Below are 18,349 nucleotides of genomic sequence, written 5' to 3'. Positions count from 1 at the left end.
CTTAACCCAGAAATAGTGGATTTTCCCACGTCCAATTTAATAATGTTCTATGGAATTTTTCCTTTAGGAAGCTGTCTAAACCTTTTTTAAACTCTGCTAACCTAACCGCTTTTTATCTGCAACTTCATTTACCCCCCCCCCCTTTTACAAAGCCGTGCTAGCGGCTGCCACCTGGTAATGCCGACACAGTCCATTCACTTTGAATGAGCTATGTTGGCAGCATTACCACACCGGCAGCCGCTACTGCGGCTTTGTTCAAAGGGGGCTTAGGGCAGCTGCTTAATTGGGAGAAAGTATTCTAGTGTCCCAATTAACTGGAATCTACTGTATTTGAAACTAAAATTGCTTGTTCTTACTAGGAAAATGGTAATATGATATTGATATAGTCCTTGTAATGAAATGCATGCCTCTAATTTAAATATTTACTAAGTCAGAGGAAGCAGTGTGTATTTACAGTTTGTGCCATACTGGGATAGCTAAGCGCAGTCCCATCCATTCTAATTCTCAAGGATATTCAAAATAAACAGCACATCTGAAACATATTTGCACACAAAAGATTCCTCTTCCACAACAATACGTTTTAGCTGAATATGGACTCAGTAATATGAAATTCTATCTAGTCTGAAACAGTTGCAGCTGGCTTCCAGATTTGTGCAACAGATAAGTGCTTAAGTTATGCTGATATTGTCTACCTGCACATATAACAGCAAAATTTACCCTCCTGTTTACAAAGCCATGCTAGTGGCTGGCGGTGTGGTACTGCGGACACAGCCCATTCACTTTGAATGGTCTGTGTCGGCTATGCTGCATGGCTTTGTAAACAGGGGGTTAGGATTTATTAAACAAGAAAGTTTTTATCTTTCTCTGAAATGTTAAGTAGTTTTGCTCAATTCTAATCAGAAAGGGAAGAGAGTTCCTTAAGAATACCCCCATAACTGAAAAGGCAGTAGCAGCCACTTTGAAAAATGAACTTTTCCAAAAGAAGGAGAACGTAATATTGATTCCGCAACTGAGATGAAATTCATTCAATTCAATTTATTTAGTACATTTGTATCCCACATTTTCCCACCTATTTGCAGGCTCAATGTGGCTTACATAGTACCGAAAGGCGTTCGCCAAGTCCGGTAGAGAAACAATACATGGTGATGGTGTGGTCGATTAAGGTTCAGGCACAATGGAGATCAAAGAGAGGAGAGGTTATATAGTGTCATTACGGCTTTGGTTTTGCTGTGTTGCAGAGTGTAGGCACTTATGTTGGGTCGGTAGGGTATGCCTTTTGTGAACAGGTTGGTTTTTTAGTGAGCTCCTGAAGTTTAGATGGTCGTAGGTTGATTTCATAGCTTTTGGCAGTGAGTTCCATAGTTGTGTGCTTATATAGGAGAAGCTGGATGCATAGGTTGCTTTATATTTGAGTTTTATAAGTAGGCTAATTTAGGTCTTATATACCGCTAATATCCACTGCTTAGGGTTCAGTGCGGTTTACAACATTAGTGGAACAACAGTTCCAGTTTTATAAGTAGGCTAATGAGTGAATACATTCTTATTGGATAGTTATTATGTTATAGAGCTTCATATGGTATGATTATAGTCTGTTGCTAAATTTGATATTTCTAAGATCATTTGGGGACGGTGCGCGATGAGTATATATAGCAGTCTTTGAGAGAAGAAGGGTTTTAGCTTCTTTCGGAAGCTGAGGTGGTTATCTCTGTTCTGATAGGCCAAGGGAGTGAGTTCCATAATGCGATCCTGCCGTTGAGAAGAGCGAGTTAAAGATCTTCTGAGATCGGATTCCCTTGTGAAACGGTGGGGCTAGGATCACTTGTTCTTTTAGTCTGTTGGAATGACAACGTGAACAGATGAGCTGTTTATCAGGAGTGCAGAGGTAGCATGTTAATGAATCTGAACGACTAGGCAGGCAACCTTAAACGAAGCTCTTTCAGCTATTGGTAGCCAGTGTAGTTTTGTAAGGTAAGGTGAGGACACTGGTGCATCTGTTCAGTTTGAAGATTAGTCTTGCTGCTGTGTTCTGTATGATCTGTAGTTTTTTGTTTGTTTGTTTTTAGATATTGCTACTAATACCAAGAAATAGGGCTTAGCAATAGTCAGATGTGGTAGGATAAGTATTTGAACTAGTATTGCAAAGGCTTTTTGATCAAAGAATGACCAGATTAGATTGAAGTTGTTTCATTTTAAACATTGTTTTCTTCATAGTCTATTGATATGGGATGTGAATGATAGGGAAGAATCAAGGATAACTCCAAGCACTCTTGCTTCTGATTAGAGTGGAGGAGTGGCCTAGTGGTTAGGGTGGTGGACTTTGGTCCTGGGGAACTGAGGAACTGAGTTCAATTCCCACTTCAGGCACAGGCAGCTCCTTGTGACTCTGGGCAAGTCACTTAACCCTCCATTGCCCATGTAAGCCGCATTGAGCCTGCCATGAGTGGGAAAGCGTGGGGTACAAATGTAACAAAAAATAAAATAGATACTATTGGAGATTCTACATGGAATGTTGCTATTCCACTAGCACCATTCCATGTAGAAGGCTGTGCAGGCTTCTGTTTCTGCGCGGCCACATTGGTGATCTGCAAGGGCCGACTTCTACATGGAATGTTGCTAGTGGAATAGCAACATTCCATGTAGAATCTCAAATAGTAGCAACAGTGGAGGAGTGGCCTAGTGGTTAGGGTGGTGGACTTTGAGGTTCGATTCCCACTTCAGGCACAGGCAGCTCCTTGTGACTCTGGGCAAGTCACTTAACCCTCCATTGCCCCATGTAAGCTGCATTGAGCCTGCCGTGGAGTGGGAAACGCGGGGTACAAATGTAACAAAAAACAAAAATTCAACTGGGAAGGTGATGTTGTTGGGAGGTATTATTGAAGATGGGACCTCGGTTCCTTGATTCCGGAAAGAGGGAATCTTAGTCTTTTGGGTATTCAATTTCCGTTTGTTTGCCAGGGCCCAGGTCTGGATAGAGTTCATTCCGACTGTTGCTGATTCAAGTAGGATCTTGGCGTGAAGGGATGTCAGAGGCAGAAGGAACATGATATCATCCACATATGATAGTAGTAGTTCTCCTGATTTCAGGTGAATAGAGCTATGAAGGTGAACAGGATGGGAGAGAGCGGGGACCCTTGGGGAACGGGTCCCCGAATTTCAGAATCCAGTAATTGGAAAGGCTTTGTTTTGTTTTACTGAGTAGCTACGGTTTGAAGGGAATTCATTGAACCATTTGAGGACTTGGCCCGTAATTCCAATCTGATTCAGACGGTCTAGTAGCGTTACATGATCCACTGCGTCGAATACTAATGAGATGTCGAACTGAAGTAGAAGCACTTGATCCCCCTTTGCATAGGTGTTGTTTGATATACGTTGTTAGCACTAAGAGAAGGGGTTCAGTGCTGTGTGCGGATCTGAATCCGAATCGGGACTGGTGTAGTGTGCAGATGTCCAGATTATTTGGAGAATTATTTACATAGATAGGATTCAAGCAGTTTGTAAAGCGTGGTAAACTCGCCACTGGGTGATAATTTGCTGCAGAGGCTGCTAAACAAGAGAAACAGATATAGTATTGATCAACAATTCATAATAACAATAATAATAATTATTATTATTATTTATTGCATTTGTATCCCACATTTTCCCACCTCTTTGCAGGCTCAATGTGACTTACAATACATCATGAATAGTGGAAATATATGATAAAGTATACATTTAGTATACAGAAGGTTCTTGGGTAATATTGAGTAGAATGGAAAAGGTGCAGCGAAGGGCGACTAAAATGATAGCGGGGATGGGACAACTTCCCTATGAAGAAAGACTAAGGAGCTAGGGCTATTCAGCTTGGAGAAGAGACGGCTGAGGGGAGACATGATAGAGGTATATAAAATAATGAGTGGAGTGGAACAGGGTGGATGTGAAGCGTCTGTTCACGCTTTCCAAAAATACTAGGACTAGGGGCATGCGATGAAACTACAGTGTAGTAAATTTAAAACAAATCGGAGAAAATGTTTTCTTCACCCACGTATAATTAAACTCTGGAATTCGTTGCTGGAGAAGTGGTGAAGGCAGTTAGCTTAGCAGAGTTTAAAAAGGGATTGGACGGTTTCCTAAAGGACAAGTCCATAAACCGCTACTAAATGGACTTGGAAAAATCCAAAATTCCAGGAATAACATGTATAGAATGTTTGTACGTTTGGGAAGCTTGCCAGGTGCCCTTGGCCTGGATTGGCCGCTGTCCGTGGACAGGATGCTGGGCTTCGATGGACCCTTGGTCTTTTCCCAGTATGGCATACTTATGTACTTATGGTTCCCTTATGTACTTATTGAATATGATAATGAAATACATTATAGTGGTATAACAAGCAAATATTATAAGACAATTCTAGATTTATGTATAAGAGTTCATATTGTTTGATCTTTGTGGTATGCCTTGTTAAAGAGATGGGTCTTCAGTAGTTTGCGGAAGTTAGTTAGCATCATAGACCGTTTTCAAGTTGCGCGGCAGCGCATTCCAGAATTGTGTGGTCAAGTAGGAAAAGGTGACGCATGCTAAGTTTATTTATTTAGATTTGGCACACACCTTTTTCAGTAGTAGCTCAAGGTGAGTTGCATTCAGGTACACTGGGTATTTTTGTCCCTGGAGGGCTCACAATCTAATAAGTTTGTATCTGAGGCATGGAGGGTTAAGTGACTTGCCCAAGATCACAAGAAGAAGCAGTGGGATTTCAACTGGATTGCAAGACCAGTGCTCTAACCACTAGGCCACTCCTAGACTATATCAATTAAGGCCACGAAGATTTGAAAAAAACAAAAAATATCTGTGCATGTACCGGAAGTTGGGTAACATAGAAAGAAATATTACTAAACCTATTAAATCCAAAATCAATCTTGCAGAAGTATTTTGAATAAGTTGCAATTTCTTTAAATGTTTAGGAAGTAAACCGAAATAAAGAACGAGCTTTAAGAAATTAAGTAGAATCTGCTGGGTACTTGTGACCCTGTCTGGCCACTGTTGGAGACAGGACGTTGGGCTCAATGGACCTTGGTCTGTCTCAGGCCTGACTTTTGTTCTGCTCTTAAGTAGAATCCTTATCGAAGCAAAGGAATAATTTATGTTACCCTTTTTGCTCATTTCTGAAGCAAGGTGGCTCACTGTGGGTGCACTGCACTGACCTAGAGCAAGAACTAAGTGGACTGTTGTCAAATGAGATCAACTTTATTTTGCTTTTGCTGTATTGCGTACGCAGGGCCGCCGAGGGGGGGGTGATCGCGTCCCGACAGAAGAGCATGAGAGAGAAAACTCCAGCGCTAGGCCCACCCTTTGCATTGCCTGCCAAGCAGCTGCTGGGCCCTCAGGCCTCACACATGCTCAGTTTCGAAACTGAGCATGCGGGACCTGAGAGAAAAGGAGCCACAGGGGCAGGCAATGTGGCAGCCAGAAGAGGAAAGAACAGCGCTGCCTGGAGGAAGGCTTCTGCTGGCTTGCAGTTCGGGCAGGCGGAAGTGATCCTGGGGGGTGGCGGCCCTGCCATGGACCCGGCTCAGTCTCTTGGCGGCCCCGAGTGTAAAATGAATTTTCAGCTCCTAAATTTGATTGAAAATAGGGCATGCACTTAGGAGCATAAATTTCGAAGCGTAACATTTTCTGAATATCGGGCCCAAAGGGGTTACTATTTAAAGCAATTTTAGCAGCCAGAAGAGGCTCCTAGCCGCTTAAATCACCTATGCAGGTTTATCTGCTGCTATTCAGCAGCACTTAACTGGTTAGTGTCACTGAGTATCACCACAGACCACCAAACTGAAAATCGGCTATCTTGTGGGTGGTCTAGGGGGTGGAGTCGGCGCTTATGATATTCATTACTTAACCGCCTAAGGACCTTTTTTTTATCAAACCGTGTGGTAATGCCGAAGAAGCGGCATTACCGCATCAGGGGCCGCTAGACCGGTTTGATGAAAGAGGCCCTAAGTTAAGCAGCCAAATCGGACCTCATAAAAGTGAGTCCTAATTTTAGGTGGTGTCTCTTAGGCGGTTAAGCGCTGAATACTGCACTTAACTGCAGAATACATAGCCGGCTGCATAAACCCGGATATTCAGTGCTGGTGCCTGACATAGCCTGGCATTAAATATCCGGGAAGAACGCCGGCAGAGGCTAAGAAATGGCTACCCCTGTATTTTTAGTCAGAATCCAAGACTGTTGAAGGTGAAATAGATCATCTGAATAGCTTTCCTGTAGTTTAATCCTCCAGTAGTTATGATAGTTATCAGCTGAAAACCTACATAACAGCAGCCCTCCCTTAGGTACCGTGGATGGAAACGTTCTTTCTTATTTTTTGTAGTTCTCTATGATTGTCTAAAACCTTAGAAAATCATCTTAGAAGAACTCCAGCAGAAACAGAATTAATGAAGCCCACAAATCTCTTGAAAGCTTGCTTTATTAGGGTTGAGAGAGGAGTGCAGAGGTGCGCAGTGCAGTACACCAACATATTTCATTACCTGAGTCAGAGCGACCCGCATCCTGTGCACCTTGCTTCACGTGAAATCGGCTTGCTGCTGATACAGGAATGTAGAGCTTGGAAGGGAGTTCAAAGTGCATCGGCATACTGACGGTCACAATGTACGCGACAGATCTGAGCTGTCTTTTAGCGTATCCAATGGGCGTAAGTGAAATCCTAGACTGAAGACAACACAACAAACGGTTATGGCTATGAAAGAGAGCTGTGAGTTCAACACATGAGTGCTAAGATAGTTTGTAAATATGAGAACTTCAATTTGCATGCATTCATTTACTTCTGGTTCTATTTTCACAGGGTAGCTGCAGATGCAGGAACGTACGCTCTTACTGAATTCTATTTAGAAGGTAATTTCTCATGGCGAGAAGGCCTGAGAGGGGCTTATTTTGTCATGTTTTTCTGAAGAAGCAGGGCTTCTTGTTTTAAATGAAGCAATGAATAGACACATTTCGTTTTTTAAAATTTTGTTTGATTTTAAAAATGAAAGGAAATGAAACCGGACTTTTCATTAAAATGGTCTGCTTCATTGCTAATGAAAACATGTCCCTGGATACAAGAACATAAAGATTCTTCATAGAGCGGCCCAAGTGGGTTTTTCTTTTGCTGGTTCATTGAAACGCTGTTTTCAAATCAATATTGCTTGCTCTGAACTACAGGATTCATTTGCTACCACCAACCAATGACTGCTGTTAGGCTGTAAAGCAATGTGTCATGGAGGTTACCTTTTCTCCCATACTCTCGCCAGGTTGGCCACGGAGGTGGTGTCGGGCAGTGGCGTACCAAGGGGGGACGGGGGGGCGGTCCGCCCTGGGTGCACACCGCTGGGGGTGCCGCGGCACCGAGCCTGCTCCGAGTTCGCTAACTTGCTCGTTTGCTGCAGCTCCCTCTACCCCGGAACAGGAAGTAACTGTTCCGGGGCAGAGGGAGCTGCAGCGAACGAGCAAGTTAGCGAACTTGGAGCAGGCGCGCTCCGCGGCACCCCCTCCCCCAGCGGCGTGCACCCGGGGGGAGTGTTATTTCGCTGGAGGGGGAGGGAAGTGTCATTTAGCGGGGGGGGGGGGGGGCATCGGCGATCCGCCCGGGTGCCATCCAGGCCAGGAACGCCACTGATGTCGGGCAACTACTTTCACCCTCCTTTCAACCTCATCTTACACCTCAGTCTCACTGTTTTTCTTCCTTTGAAGTCCACTCCATCCGTATATTCACTCCTCTACTTCTCCAAGTAGCAGTCATTTACTGACCCCCTGATTAGTCCTTTTCTTTCTTCTCACTGACTTTGACTCCTGGCTTTCCTTCTTTCTCAAACCCTCATCTCCTTCCTCATTATTGGGGATTTTAACATTCATGCTAACGAACCCTCTAACTCTTATGCCTCTCAGTTTCTTGTTTTATCCCCCTTCAATCTTCAGCTGTGCTCCACTACCCCTATTCACCAGATCTTGTCTTCTTATCCAACTGCTCACATCTCCAGTTTCTACACCCTCAATAGCCCCTCTCTGACCATCATCAGACAATAATCACACTTAAACATCCCCCCCCCCCCCCCAGTCCTGTCCAATCTCCACCTATACATTTAGGAATTTTCAGGTATTGACTCTTGCACTCTTTTCCACAATGTGTTCATCTCTCTTCTCAACCACTATGTTATCCAAATCTGTCAATGAACTGTCCTCAGCCTATATACTAGTCTCTCCTCTGCTCTGGATACTCTCTCGCTCCTCCCATTCCCATTCTGTAGGGTGTAATAAACTCCAGCCTTGGCTGACCTCTAGAATCCGCTGCTGCCGAATGCCAGTTTGGATGAAATCCCGTGGCCCATGCTGACTTCATACAAATTCTTGCTGACCTCCTTCCAGTCTGCTCTTTCATTTGTCAACAGGATATTACTGGGCTCATTTTCAAAAGAGAAAAATGTCCAAAAAGGACATAAGTCGCATTTGGACGTTTATCTCACAAAAATGTCCAAATCAGTATTTTCGAAACCTCTTTTTACACATTTTTCTCTGAAGTCCGTCAAAAGGACGTCTAAATCTCAAGGGAGTGCGCCAGGGGCGTGTTCAAGGCGGGACTTGGCATTCCTAAGACTTAGACGTTTTTCAGCCATAATGGAACAAAACAAAAATGTCCAAGGCTAAAACTTAGACATTTTGAGCTAGACCTGTTTTTATAACAAATAAGGCACAAAAAGGTGCCCCAAATGAACAGATGACCACTGGAGGGAATCAGGGATGACCTCCCCTTACTCTCCCCCCAGTGGTCACTAACCCCCCCCCCCCCCACCCCCAAAAATTGTGATTAAGAACATTACTTGCCAGCCTCAGATATCATACTCAAGTCCATCACAGCAGCATGCAGGTCCCTAGAGTAGTTTAGTAGTAGATGCAGTGCACTTCAGACAGGTGGACACAGGCCCATACCCCCACTACCTGTTACACTTGTGGAGGAAACTGTGAGCAGTCCAAAACTCACCAGAAACCCACTGTACCCACATATAGGTGCCCCCTTCACCTGTAAGGGCTATGATAGTGGTGTACAGTTGGGGGTAGTGGGTTTGGGGTAGGATTGGGGAGGCTCAGCACACAAGGTAAGGGAGCAATGAACAGATGTGTACCAGGGAGCAGTTTATGAAGCCCACTGCAGTGCCCCCTAGGGTACCCTATTGCTGTCCTGGGATGTCTCGGAGACCAGTCTACTAAAAATATTGGCTCCTCCTATGTCCCAATGGCTTGATTTTGGACGTTTTGCACTTCGACGGGTTTTTTTTTTTTTAAATGGCCCCTCAAAAAAAAAAACGTCCAAATCACAAAAAATCATAGTATTTTCGAAAAAAAAGATAGATGTTTTTCTTTTTCGAAAATGACCTTCTTTCCTGTTCAGAATTTGGACGTTTTGTGTAAAACATCCAAATTCAGATTTAGACGTTCTATCGAAAATGCCCCTCTACATCCACTTGACAAACTCTCTTAGCTCAAACCCTCACCGTCTCTTTGCCACACTGAACTTAAAATGCCTTCACCTCCAATCCCCCCCCCCCTTCACTTTCTCCCCAGACTATGGCTGAGTACTTTCATGATAAGCTTCACAAGATTAGCCTTGAGTTCTCAAACAAGTCACCTCCACTCTCCTTTCCCCAGACCATTCTGTCAACCCTCTTTTAACCCATCTCGTTTTCTTCCTTTTCTGAAACCACCGAAGAGGAAACTGCACATTTTCTTTCCTCCTCCAAACTCTACTCAGCATTCTCTCTCCTACTGTCATCCGTTTTATGTGTCATATCCTGAATCTTTCACTTTTCAATGCAACTGCTCCTGATGCCTTCAATCATGCTGCAGTTACACTACTCCTCAAAAAACTTTCATTGGACACTACCTGCCCTTCCAACTATCACTCTATCTCCCTCCTCCCTTTCCTGTCCAAGATACATGAACATGCTATTCTCAGCCGTTGTCTTGACTTTCTTTCATCTCAAACTATTCTTGTCCATTTCAATCTGGCTTTTTCCCTCTACATTAAACTGAAACAGCCCTTGCTAAGGCCTCCATTGACCTGTTCCTGGCCAGATCCAAAGGTCTCTATTCTATCCTCATCCTTCTCGATCTATCTGCAGCATTTGACACTGTTGATTCATCACCTACTCCTGGACACGTTGTCCTCACTTGGATTTCAGGACTCTGTTCTTTCTTGGTTTTCTTCTCATATCTCCCATCACACTTTTAGTGTATGCTCTGGTGGATCCTCCTCCACTTCTATCCCACTATCAGTTGGTGTACCTCAGGGATCTGTCTTGGGACCTCTTCTTTTCTCCATCTATACTTTCCTTGGTGCTCTGATCTCCTCCCATGGTTTTAAGTATCACCTTTATGCTGATGATTCCAAGATCTACCTCTCCACACCAGAAATTTCAGCAAGAATCCAAGCCCAAGTCTCAGGCCACTGCTTGCCCTGGGATTGGTAGCATGGAATGTTGCTGCTATTTGGGTTTCTGCCAGGTACTTGTGACCTGCATTGGCCACTATTAGAAAACAGGATATTGGGTAAGATGGACTACTAGTCTGACTCAATATGACTAACTCTTATGTTCTTATGTTTATTTATTTATGACACTTGTAAAAAGAAGGGAAATGGGACTTGATATACTGCCTTTCTGAGGTTTTTGCAACTACATTCAAAGTGGTTTACATGTATTCAGGTACTTATTTTGTACCAGGGGCAATGGAGGGTTGTGCAGTGGGAACTGAACTCAGTTCCTCAGGATCAAAGTGCACTGCACTAACCACTAGGCTACTCCTCCACTAAGAATAAGGTTGAATGTGGCTTACATGTAGTAATTATGTAGTACTAGCACTTACGTGCCTATAGGGCTAGATTCAGTAAATGGCGCTCAAAAATCAGCACCAAAAAAAAACTGTCACTCAATGCTATTCTTATAATGGGTGCTCAAAGCTGGGCACCCATTTGGGTGCCAGGACTTATGCATGCTGAAACCAGTAATTCCCGGTGCCAAATTTGGGCGCACATGCCCCATATTCTATAACAATGCGCACAAATTTTAAGAAGGCCCCCCCCCCCCCCCCCCCCGATCCACCCATTCACCTCCCATGGCCATGCCCACTTTTGAGTTGCACGCTATGGGATTTTGGCACACATTGTTACAGAATAGTACATAAGATGTGCGTGCAAATTCAAACTGGTGCCAATTAATACCAATTAGCACCCAATTACTGGCACTAATTAGCTCTTTAGCCAATTTAGTTGGATACCATAGACTCCAGGGCATAATGTACACTTATATGTGTAAGTACTAAAGAACTATTGTATAATTTATGTGCACAAGTCATTTACTACAAAATTCTATATAGTGTGACTTCATTTGCACGCACAAATCTTGGTGTATTCTGATTTCCGCTCACAACTTAATTGGTTAACAGAGCAATCAGCGCTAATAATTGGATGTTAGCAAGCAATTATCAGCACTAATTGGCACTAATTAGAATTTAAGCGCACTATTCGCTAAGGACTAGATTCTTAAAAAGACAGCACCAAAACCAAATATACCTAGGCATATTCTATAAAGTACACCTAAACTTAAGCGTGCTTTATAGAATAAGCCTAAGTTTCTGTGTCATTTATAGAATACACCAAGAGCCTGTCTACATGACTGCATTTAGTCAAAGGCAGTTGTACCAAGTAAACGTGGTGTATATGCCGATGTCTAAATTACGTGCTGACCATGTGTATTCTATAATAACCTGCATAGATTTCAGAAATTCCCAAGACCTGCCCCATTCCACGCCCATGGCCTTCCCCCTTTTCAACTATGCAACTTAGAATTTAAACGCATCAAGTTATAGAATATGCTTAGATAGTTCTGCGTAAAAATTCGAATTAATGCCAATTAGTGTCAATAACTGCTTACGTGGCAATTATCAGCACCAACTGGCTTGTTAACTAAATAAGTTGCATGCACAAATCCAGTATACGACGGGATTTGCGAGCGCAACTTAAGTCCTGCTATATAGAATCCTGGGGTAAGCGTACTCTATAAGCAGTCTACTTAAATTCTACCATGGATCGCAAAAGGGGGCGTGGCCATGGGAGAAGCCTGGGCGGGTCATGGGCGTTCCCAAAATTTTGCGCAAAGTGATAGAATAACCCACTCCACACCTAAAGTTTGACGTGTGCATTTACATCAGTTTTTCATTGGTGTAAATGGTTCCACTTAAATTGTAGTCGTGTGGACGGTGCTACGCATATTCTATGGGCGCGGTTTAAAGAATACGTGTAGGCGTGTTTTCCATCGGCGCTGATTATTTGGGCACCAAATATAGAATTTAGCCCTTAGTTCATAAGTGCAAAGGGCGTGCACGTAACTAAGTCTTGTGCTAAAATAGCGCATATAACCGTGAACAGTTACGCCTGCTATAGACCTGGGTGCTTGGCTGCATCGGAATAGGACCTGGCAGTAGGAGGAAGGAGGTGTGAATGCCGCTATATAAGTCTCTGGTAAGACCTCACTTGCAGTACTGTGTGAAATTCTGGAGCTGCCTCTTCAAATTAAGAACTACAGGAATAAAAAGTTACGTTTTTGACAACCTCAAATTCACAACAATCGGAAAGCAAAAGAACTGCTGTCAGCATTTTAAACTGAACACACACAACCAGGAGAATGTACCAAATATAATGAAAAGAGAGCAGCGCCATCAGAAATTTAAACGCCCACATGATGGTCACTGAAGACCACTAACAGATGAAACACTGCACTTCATTCACTGGGCCACTCACTCAATATATGAAAACTGGGCTGGTCAAAAAACCAGACACTAAAGGCTCCGATGATTAAATCGCTCAACTGTCTTGGAAAAAAGATTGCTCTTCCCTGAAATGTAACAAGGGTTTCAGACAAACTTCCTCAGGGACACGGGTTAGGGCTGTCTCTCCCTTGAATTTGCCACCAAAAAGTGAGAGGCCCAATGAATGAAGTGCAATATTTTTTATTTTTGTTATATTTGTACCCTGCGCTTTCCCACTCATGGCAGGCTGAATGCGGCTTACATGGGGCAATGGAGGGTTAAGTGACTTGCCCAGAGTCACAAGGAGCTGCCTGTGCCTGAAGTGGGTATCGAACTCAGTTCCTCAGTTCCCCAGGAGCAAAGTCCACCACCCTAACCCCTAGGCCACTCCTCCACTGTTGCTACTATTTGAGATTCTACATGGAATGTTGCTATTCCACTAGCAACATTCCATGTAGAAGTCGGCCCTTGCAGATCACCAATGTGGCCCGCAGCAGGCTTCTGCTTCTGTGAGTCCTGACGTCCTGCACCAGACTCACAGAAACAGAAGCCTGCGCAGCCTTCTACATGGAATGTTGCTAGTGGAATAGCAACATTCCATGTAGAATCTCCAATAGTAGCAACATTCCATGTAGAATCTCCAATAGTATCTATTTTATTTTTGTTACATTTGTACCCTGCGCTTTCCCACTCATGGCAGGCTCAATGCGGCTTACATGGGGCAATGGAGGGTTAAGTGACTTGCCCAGAGTCACAAGGAGCTGCCAGTGCTTGAAGTGGGAATCGAACTCAGTTCCCTCAGTTCCCCAGGACCAAAGTCCACCACCCTAACCACTAGGCCACTCCTCCACTGTTGCTACTATTTCAGATTCTACATGGAATGTTGCTATTCCACTAGAAGTCGGCCCTTGCAGGTCACCAATGTGGCCGCGCAGACTTCCTCCACCCGTTAGTGGTCTTTTGTGACTACCGGTGAGTTGGGGGATTTTTTGTTTTGAGTTTTTGGTCAGCAGTTTGAAGACAGCCTGAGATTAACTTCTTAGGACAAATGGCCAACATGACAAAAGGCATCCTAATCAGACGTTCCATGGCTGTTTCCAAGGTGAATTCTATACATTATCTGGTTTTCACTTCTCTCCAAAACTGATGTGTTACCCAGAAAGTCAAATGACCAGAGCCAGACAGTTTTGACTGTTTTAGTCAGATGCTATGTGCCTTGATGTTTTAAGCAGCAGAAGCTTCCGAAAAATTCATATTACATATTATTAAAAATTCACACAAGAAACTGCCTGCTCTACTCCATGATAATTTCTTCAGCTGGGGGCATTTCCTACCTGGAATAAATAGGATAAGCGCCCTTATTCTTGGAAATAAAGACTTTCATTCTGTCAAATCTTCGCCAGGTCTTACCTTAATCTCAGTCGAACCGAAAGCTACGACTGCGGCACGAACACTGCTGCTCTCAAGAGTCCCTGTGACCTTTCTACGACTATATTCAACGGGCGACATCTGCTTCTGGGCTGCAATAGCCAGGGCCTTCTCTCTGGCTTCATTAATCAGTGGGACTTTCAGCATTTCTTCAAGAATGCCATTCTGACTGCACTTGAAATATTGAACAGGCTGTGACTTAATATCACCTGTAATAAAGAAAGCCGTTTAGCATTTTTAATTACATACGCACACCTTGCTTTTACTCTCAGACAATAATCCATACTAGACAAATTCAGGGCTCCTTTTGCTAAGCGGCGATAAGCCCAGCACGGGCTTACTACTCGATATACAGGAAGTACTGCCCACCCCTAGCGTGCCGTCATGTACCCGGAAATAATCGGGCAATGCTGCGCGCTGCCTGGTTACCGCCGGGTTAACGTGGGAGCCCTTACCGCCACCATCAATGGGTGGCGGTAAGGGCTCCCTCCTGAAATGGCCACATGGCAAGTACTTTACTTGCCACGTGGCCATTTCCTTCAGGAAGGCGAGACTTTCCTTTTACCAGCTGCAGTAAAAGGGGGCCTCGGCGCACGTGGGAATATGTGCCAATGCCAGTGCCGGCCCCCTTTTGCTGCAGCTTGATAAAAGGGGCCCTACATGTACTCAACTATTGTGCTACTACTAATTAGTTAATTTTATTTATTTATAGCAGTAGTTATATCCCACACTTTCCAAAACGATTTAGTTCAATGTGGCTTACAAGTTGAGGCTGGAAGAGGTAGAGAGTTACATTTTATGGTGAAGGGGGTAGAAGGCAGTGGGTACAAAAGAATTAGTTCTTCGAGGAGTTTAAGCGAAATATATCTGAAGTTGTGGAGGGCCAGTTAGCAAGTTCGTTTTTGTGTGTGTGTGGGAACGTTTTGAACAGGCAGGTCTTGAGGTGTTTCCGAAATTTGGTGTGAGGTGTTAGGGATCTTAGTGACTTGGGCACTGGTTATGTAGCATTAGAACTAGACGAAAATGCATAAAACGAAGGAAGGAGTCGAAGCTAAAAATAAGCTAAATTAGATTACAATAGGAATACTTAAAAATGACTCTTAAAACAACACTATAAAATAATCACGTTTAAACTGTCCAATGAAAATTAAGCACAACGGAGGCGAATAAGGCTCGAGTAATGACAACCCAGCACTAAATGTCTTTTCCAAAACTCTTGAAAGTGGGTGGATACTATCAGCACACAGCCTCGGCAGCAACTCATTTCACACAGGATATATCCTGTGGCTTGCATGAATCGTCATCGGCTCAAATTGCACAATAATCTTTTTTCATTTTACTATAAAATACTTCCAAAAAGCTGATCTGACAACTTCTCTTATAAATTTCTTGGACCTGTGCCAGCATGGGCCATGTTTCGCCATGCTGCATCAGAGCGAAAGGTCCGTTACACAGACTCCATTTCAGTTAGGTGCCTCCTGCTGCTACACCATCATGAAAAAAAGGATTATTGTGCAATTTGAGCATGTCTGGAGGCGGAACATTTAATGCGCTATGATGGTTCCCTTATGACACTACCAGCATATTCCTTTGGATATAATGGTGGAATGGGTATGGACGCTCTTAACAACAATAAAATCTACTTACAATATTGCTTTTTCAAAACTGCTATCGGACACAGTGTTAGTAGCTTTAGGTTAAACCATATGTACTAGTGCAAGTGTGTGACTGTGGGTAGTATATTGCTGACTACTGATCTTACTTGCAGATTTTCCCTTTCTGAAGACGCATTGTGAAACTCGGCCAGAGTTAAAGGGATTGATGGTTTGAACATGAAAGAATGAACAGGATGAATGAATCACGTGTGAAATAATGGGCAAGTGAGCACGAGCACACAGTATCCCCAAGGGAAGTATAATATGGAGTAGGTCATATTCATTTCAGTGTTCTCTAGCACTTTCTACTTTAGGATTGACCCACACAAGATCAGCGCCTCAGACATAGCGTGGTGTTTAATTTTCTTGATATGCAACCTGGGTAATAACGAGGTACCTATAAAGATATACTTAATTGTAATATTTATGCATGAAGATTTGTTTGAATTATCTATTTGAAATAAGCCTGTGAAGATTGATCACGGTCCAGGTTGACTCAGATGTATGTACATACACAATACAAGGAGGCGGAACATTTAATGTGCTATGATGGTTATGACGCTACCGCATATTCCTTTTGGGAAATAATGGTTGGAATGGGTATGGACTGAGCACATTAATACACAATATAAAAACATTTTTTGTTTGGATCTCTGTTCACGGAAGAGAGTGTGTATGAACAACTTAAAAATCTAAAGGTGGACAAAGCAGTGGGACCGGATGGGATCCACCCTAGGATATTGAGGGAGCTCAGAGAGGTTCTGGTGGGTCCTCTTAAAGATTTAATAAATCCTTGGAGACGGGAGAGGTTCCGTGGGATTGGAGTACGGCGGAGGTGGTCCCTCTTCACAAAAGTTTTGATAGGGAAGAAGCTGGAAACTACAGGCCGGTAAGCCTCACTTCAATTATTGGAAAAGTAATGAAAGCAATGCTGAAGGAAAGGATAGTGAATTTCTTGGAAGCAAATAAGTTGCAAGATCCACGACAACATGGTTTTACCAAAGGGAAATCGTGCCAAACAAATCTCATTGAATTCTTTGACTGGGTGACCGGAGAATTACAGTGGGGGGAAATAAGTATTTGATCCCTTGCTGATTTTGTAAGTTTGCCCACTGACAAAGACATGAGCAGCCCATAATTGAAGGGTAGGTTATTGGTAACAGTGAGAGATAGCACATCACAAATTAAATCCGGAAAATCACATTGTGGAAAGTATATGAATTTATTTGCATTCTGCAGAGGGAAAATAAGTATTTGATCCCCCACCAACCAGTAAGAGATCTGGCCCCTACAGACCAGGTAGATGCTCCAAATCAACTCGTTACCTGCATGACAGACAGCTGTCGGCAATGGTCACCTGTATGAAAGACACCTGTCCACAGACTCAGTGAATCAGTCAGACTCTAACCTCTACAAAATGGCCAAGAGCAAGGAGCTGTCTAAGGATGTCAGGGACAAGATCATACACCTGCACAAGGCTGGAATGGGCTACAAACCATCAGTAAGACGCTGGGCGAGAAGGAGACAACTGTTGGTGCCATAGTAAGAAAATGGAAGAAGTACAAAATGACCTGTCAATCGACAAAGATCTGGGGCTCCACGCAAAATCTCACCTCGTGGGGTATCCTTGATCATGAGGAAGGTTAGAAATCAGCCTACAACTACAAGGGGGGAACTTGTCAATGATCTCAAGGCAGCTGGGACCACTGTCACCACGAAAACCATTGGTAACACATTACGACATAACGGATTGCAATCCTGCAGTGCCCGCAAGGTCCCCCTGCTCCGGAAGGCACATGTGACGGCCCGTCTGAAGTTTGCCAGTGAACACCTGGATGATGCCGAGAGTGATTGGGAGAAGGTGCTGTGGTCAGATGAGACAAAAATTGAGCTCTTTGGCATGAACTCAACTCGCCGTGTTTGGAGGAAGAGAAATGCTGCCTATGACCCAAAGAACACCGTCCCCACTGTCAAGCATGGAGGTGGAAATGTTATGTTTTGGGGGTGTTTCTCTGCTAAGGGCACAGGACTACTTCACCGCATCAATGGGAGAATGGATGGGGCCATGTACCGTACAATTCTGAGTGACAACCTCCTTCCCTCCGCCAGGGCCTTAAAAATGGGTCGTGGCTGGGTCTTCCAGCACGACAATGACCCAAAACATACAGCCAAGGCAACAAAGGAGTGGCTCAGGAAGAAGCACATTAGGGTCATGGAGTGGCCTAGCCAGTCACCAGACCTTAATCCCATTGAAAACTTATGGAGGGAGCTGAAGCTGCGAGTTGCCAAGCGACAGCCCAGAACTCTTAATGATTTAGAGATGATCTGCAAAGAGGAGTGGACCAAAATTCCTCCTGACATGTGTGCAAACCTCATCATCAACTACAGAAGACGTCTGACCGCTGTGCTTGCCAACAAGGGTTTTGCCACCAAGTATTAGGTCTTGTTTGCCAGAGGGATCAAATA

General features: G+C 43.8%; 1 protein-coding gene across 1 annotated transcript in view; it reads right to left on the bottom strand.

Annotated features, from left to right (window-relative positions):
- Positions 1–18,349, bottom strand: part of CFAP47 (cilia and flagella associated protein 47) — a 1,083,264-nt gene that overhangs the window by 500,173 nt on the left and 564,742 nt on the right. Inside the window, 3 exon segments of the mRNA XM_030202357.1 lie at positions 102–116; positions 6,494–6,674; positions 14,211–14,437. Of these exon segments, the coding sequence (XP_030058217.1) occupies positions 102–116; positions 6,494–6,674; positions 14,211–14,437 (423 nt within the window).

Source organism: Microcaecilia unicolor, chromosome 4 (assembly GCF_901765095.1).
Source record: "Microcaecilia unicolor chromosome 4, aMicUni1.1, whole genome shotgun sequence".
Classification (NCBI taxonomy): Eukaryota; Metazoa; Chordata; class Amphibia; order Gymnophiona; family Siphonopidae; genus Microcaecilia; species Microcaecilia unicolor.
Note: the sequence above shows the minus strand (reverse complement) of the source record. Positions and strands in the feature narration are given on the sequence as shown.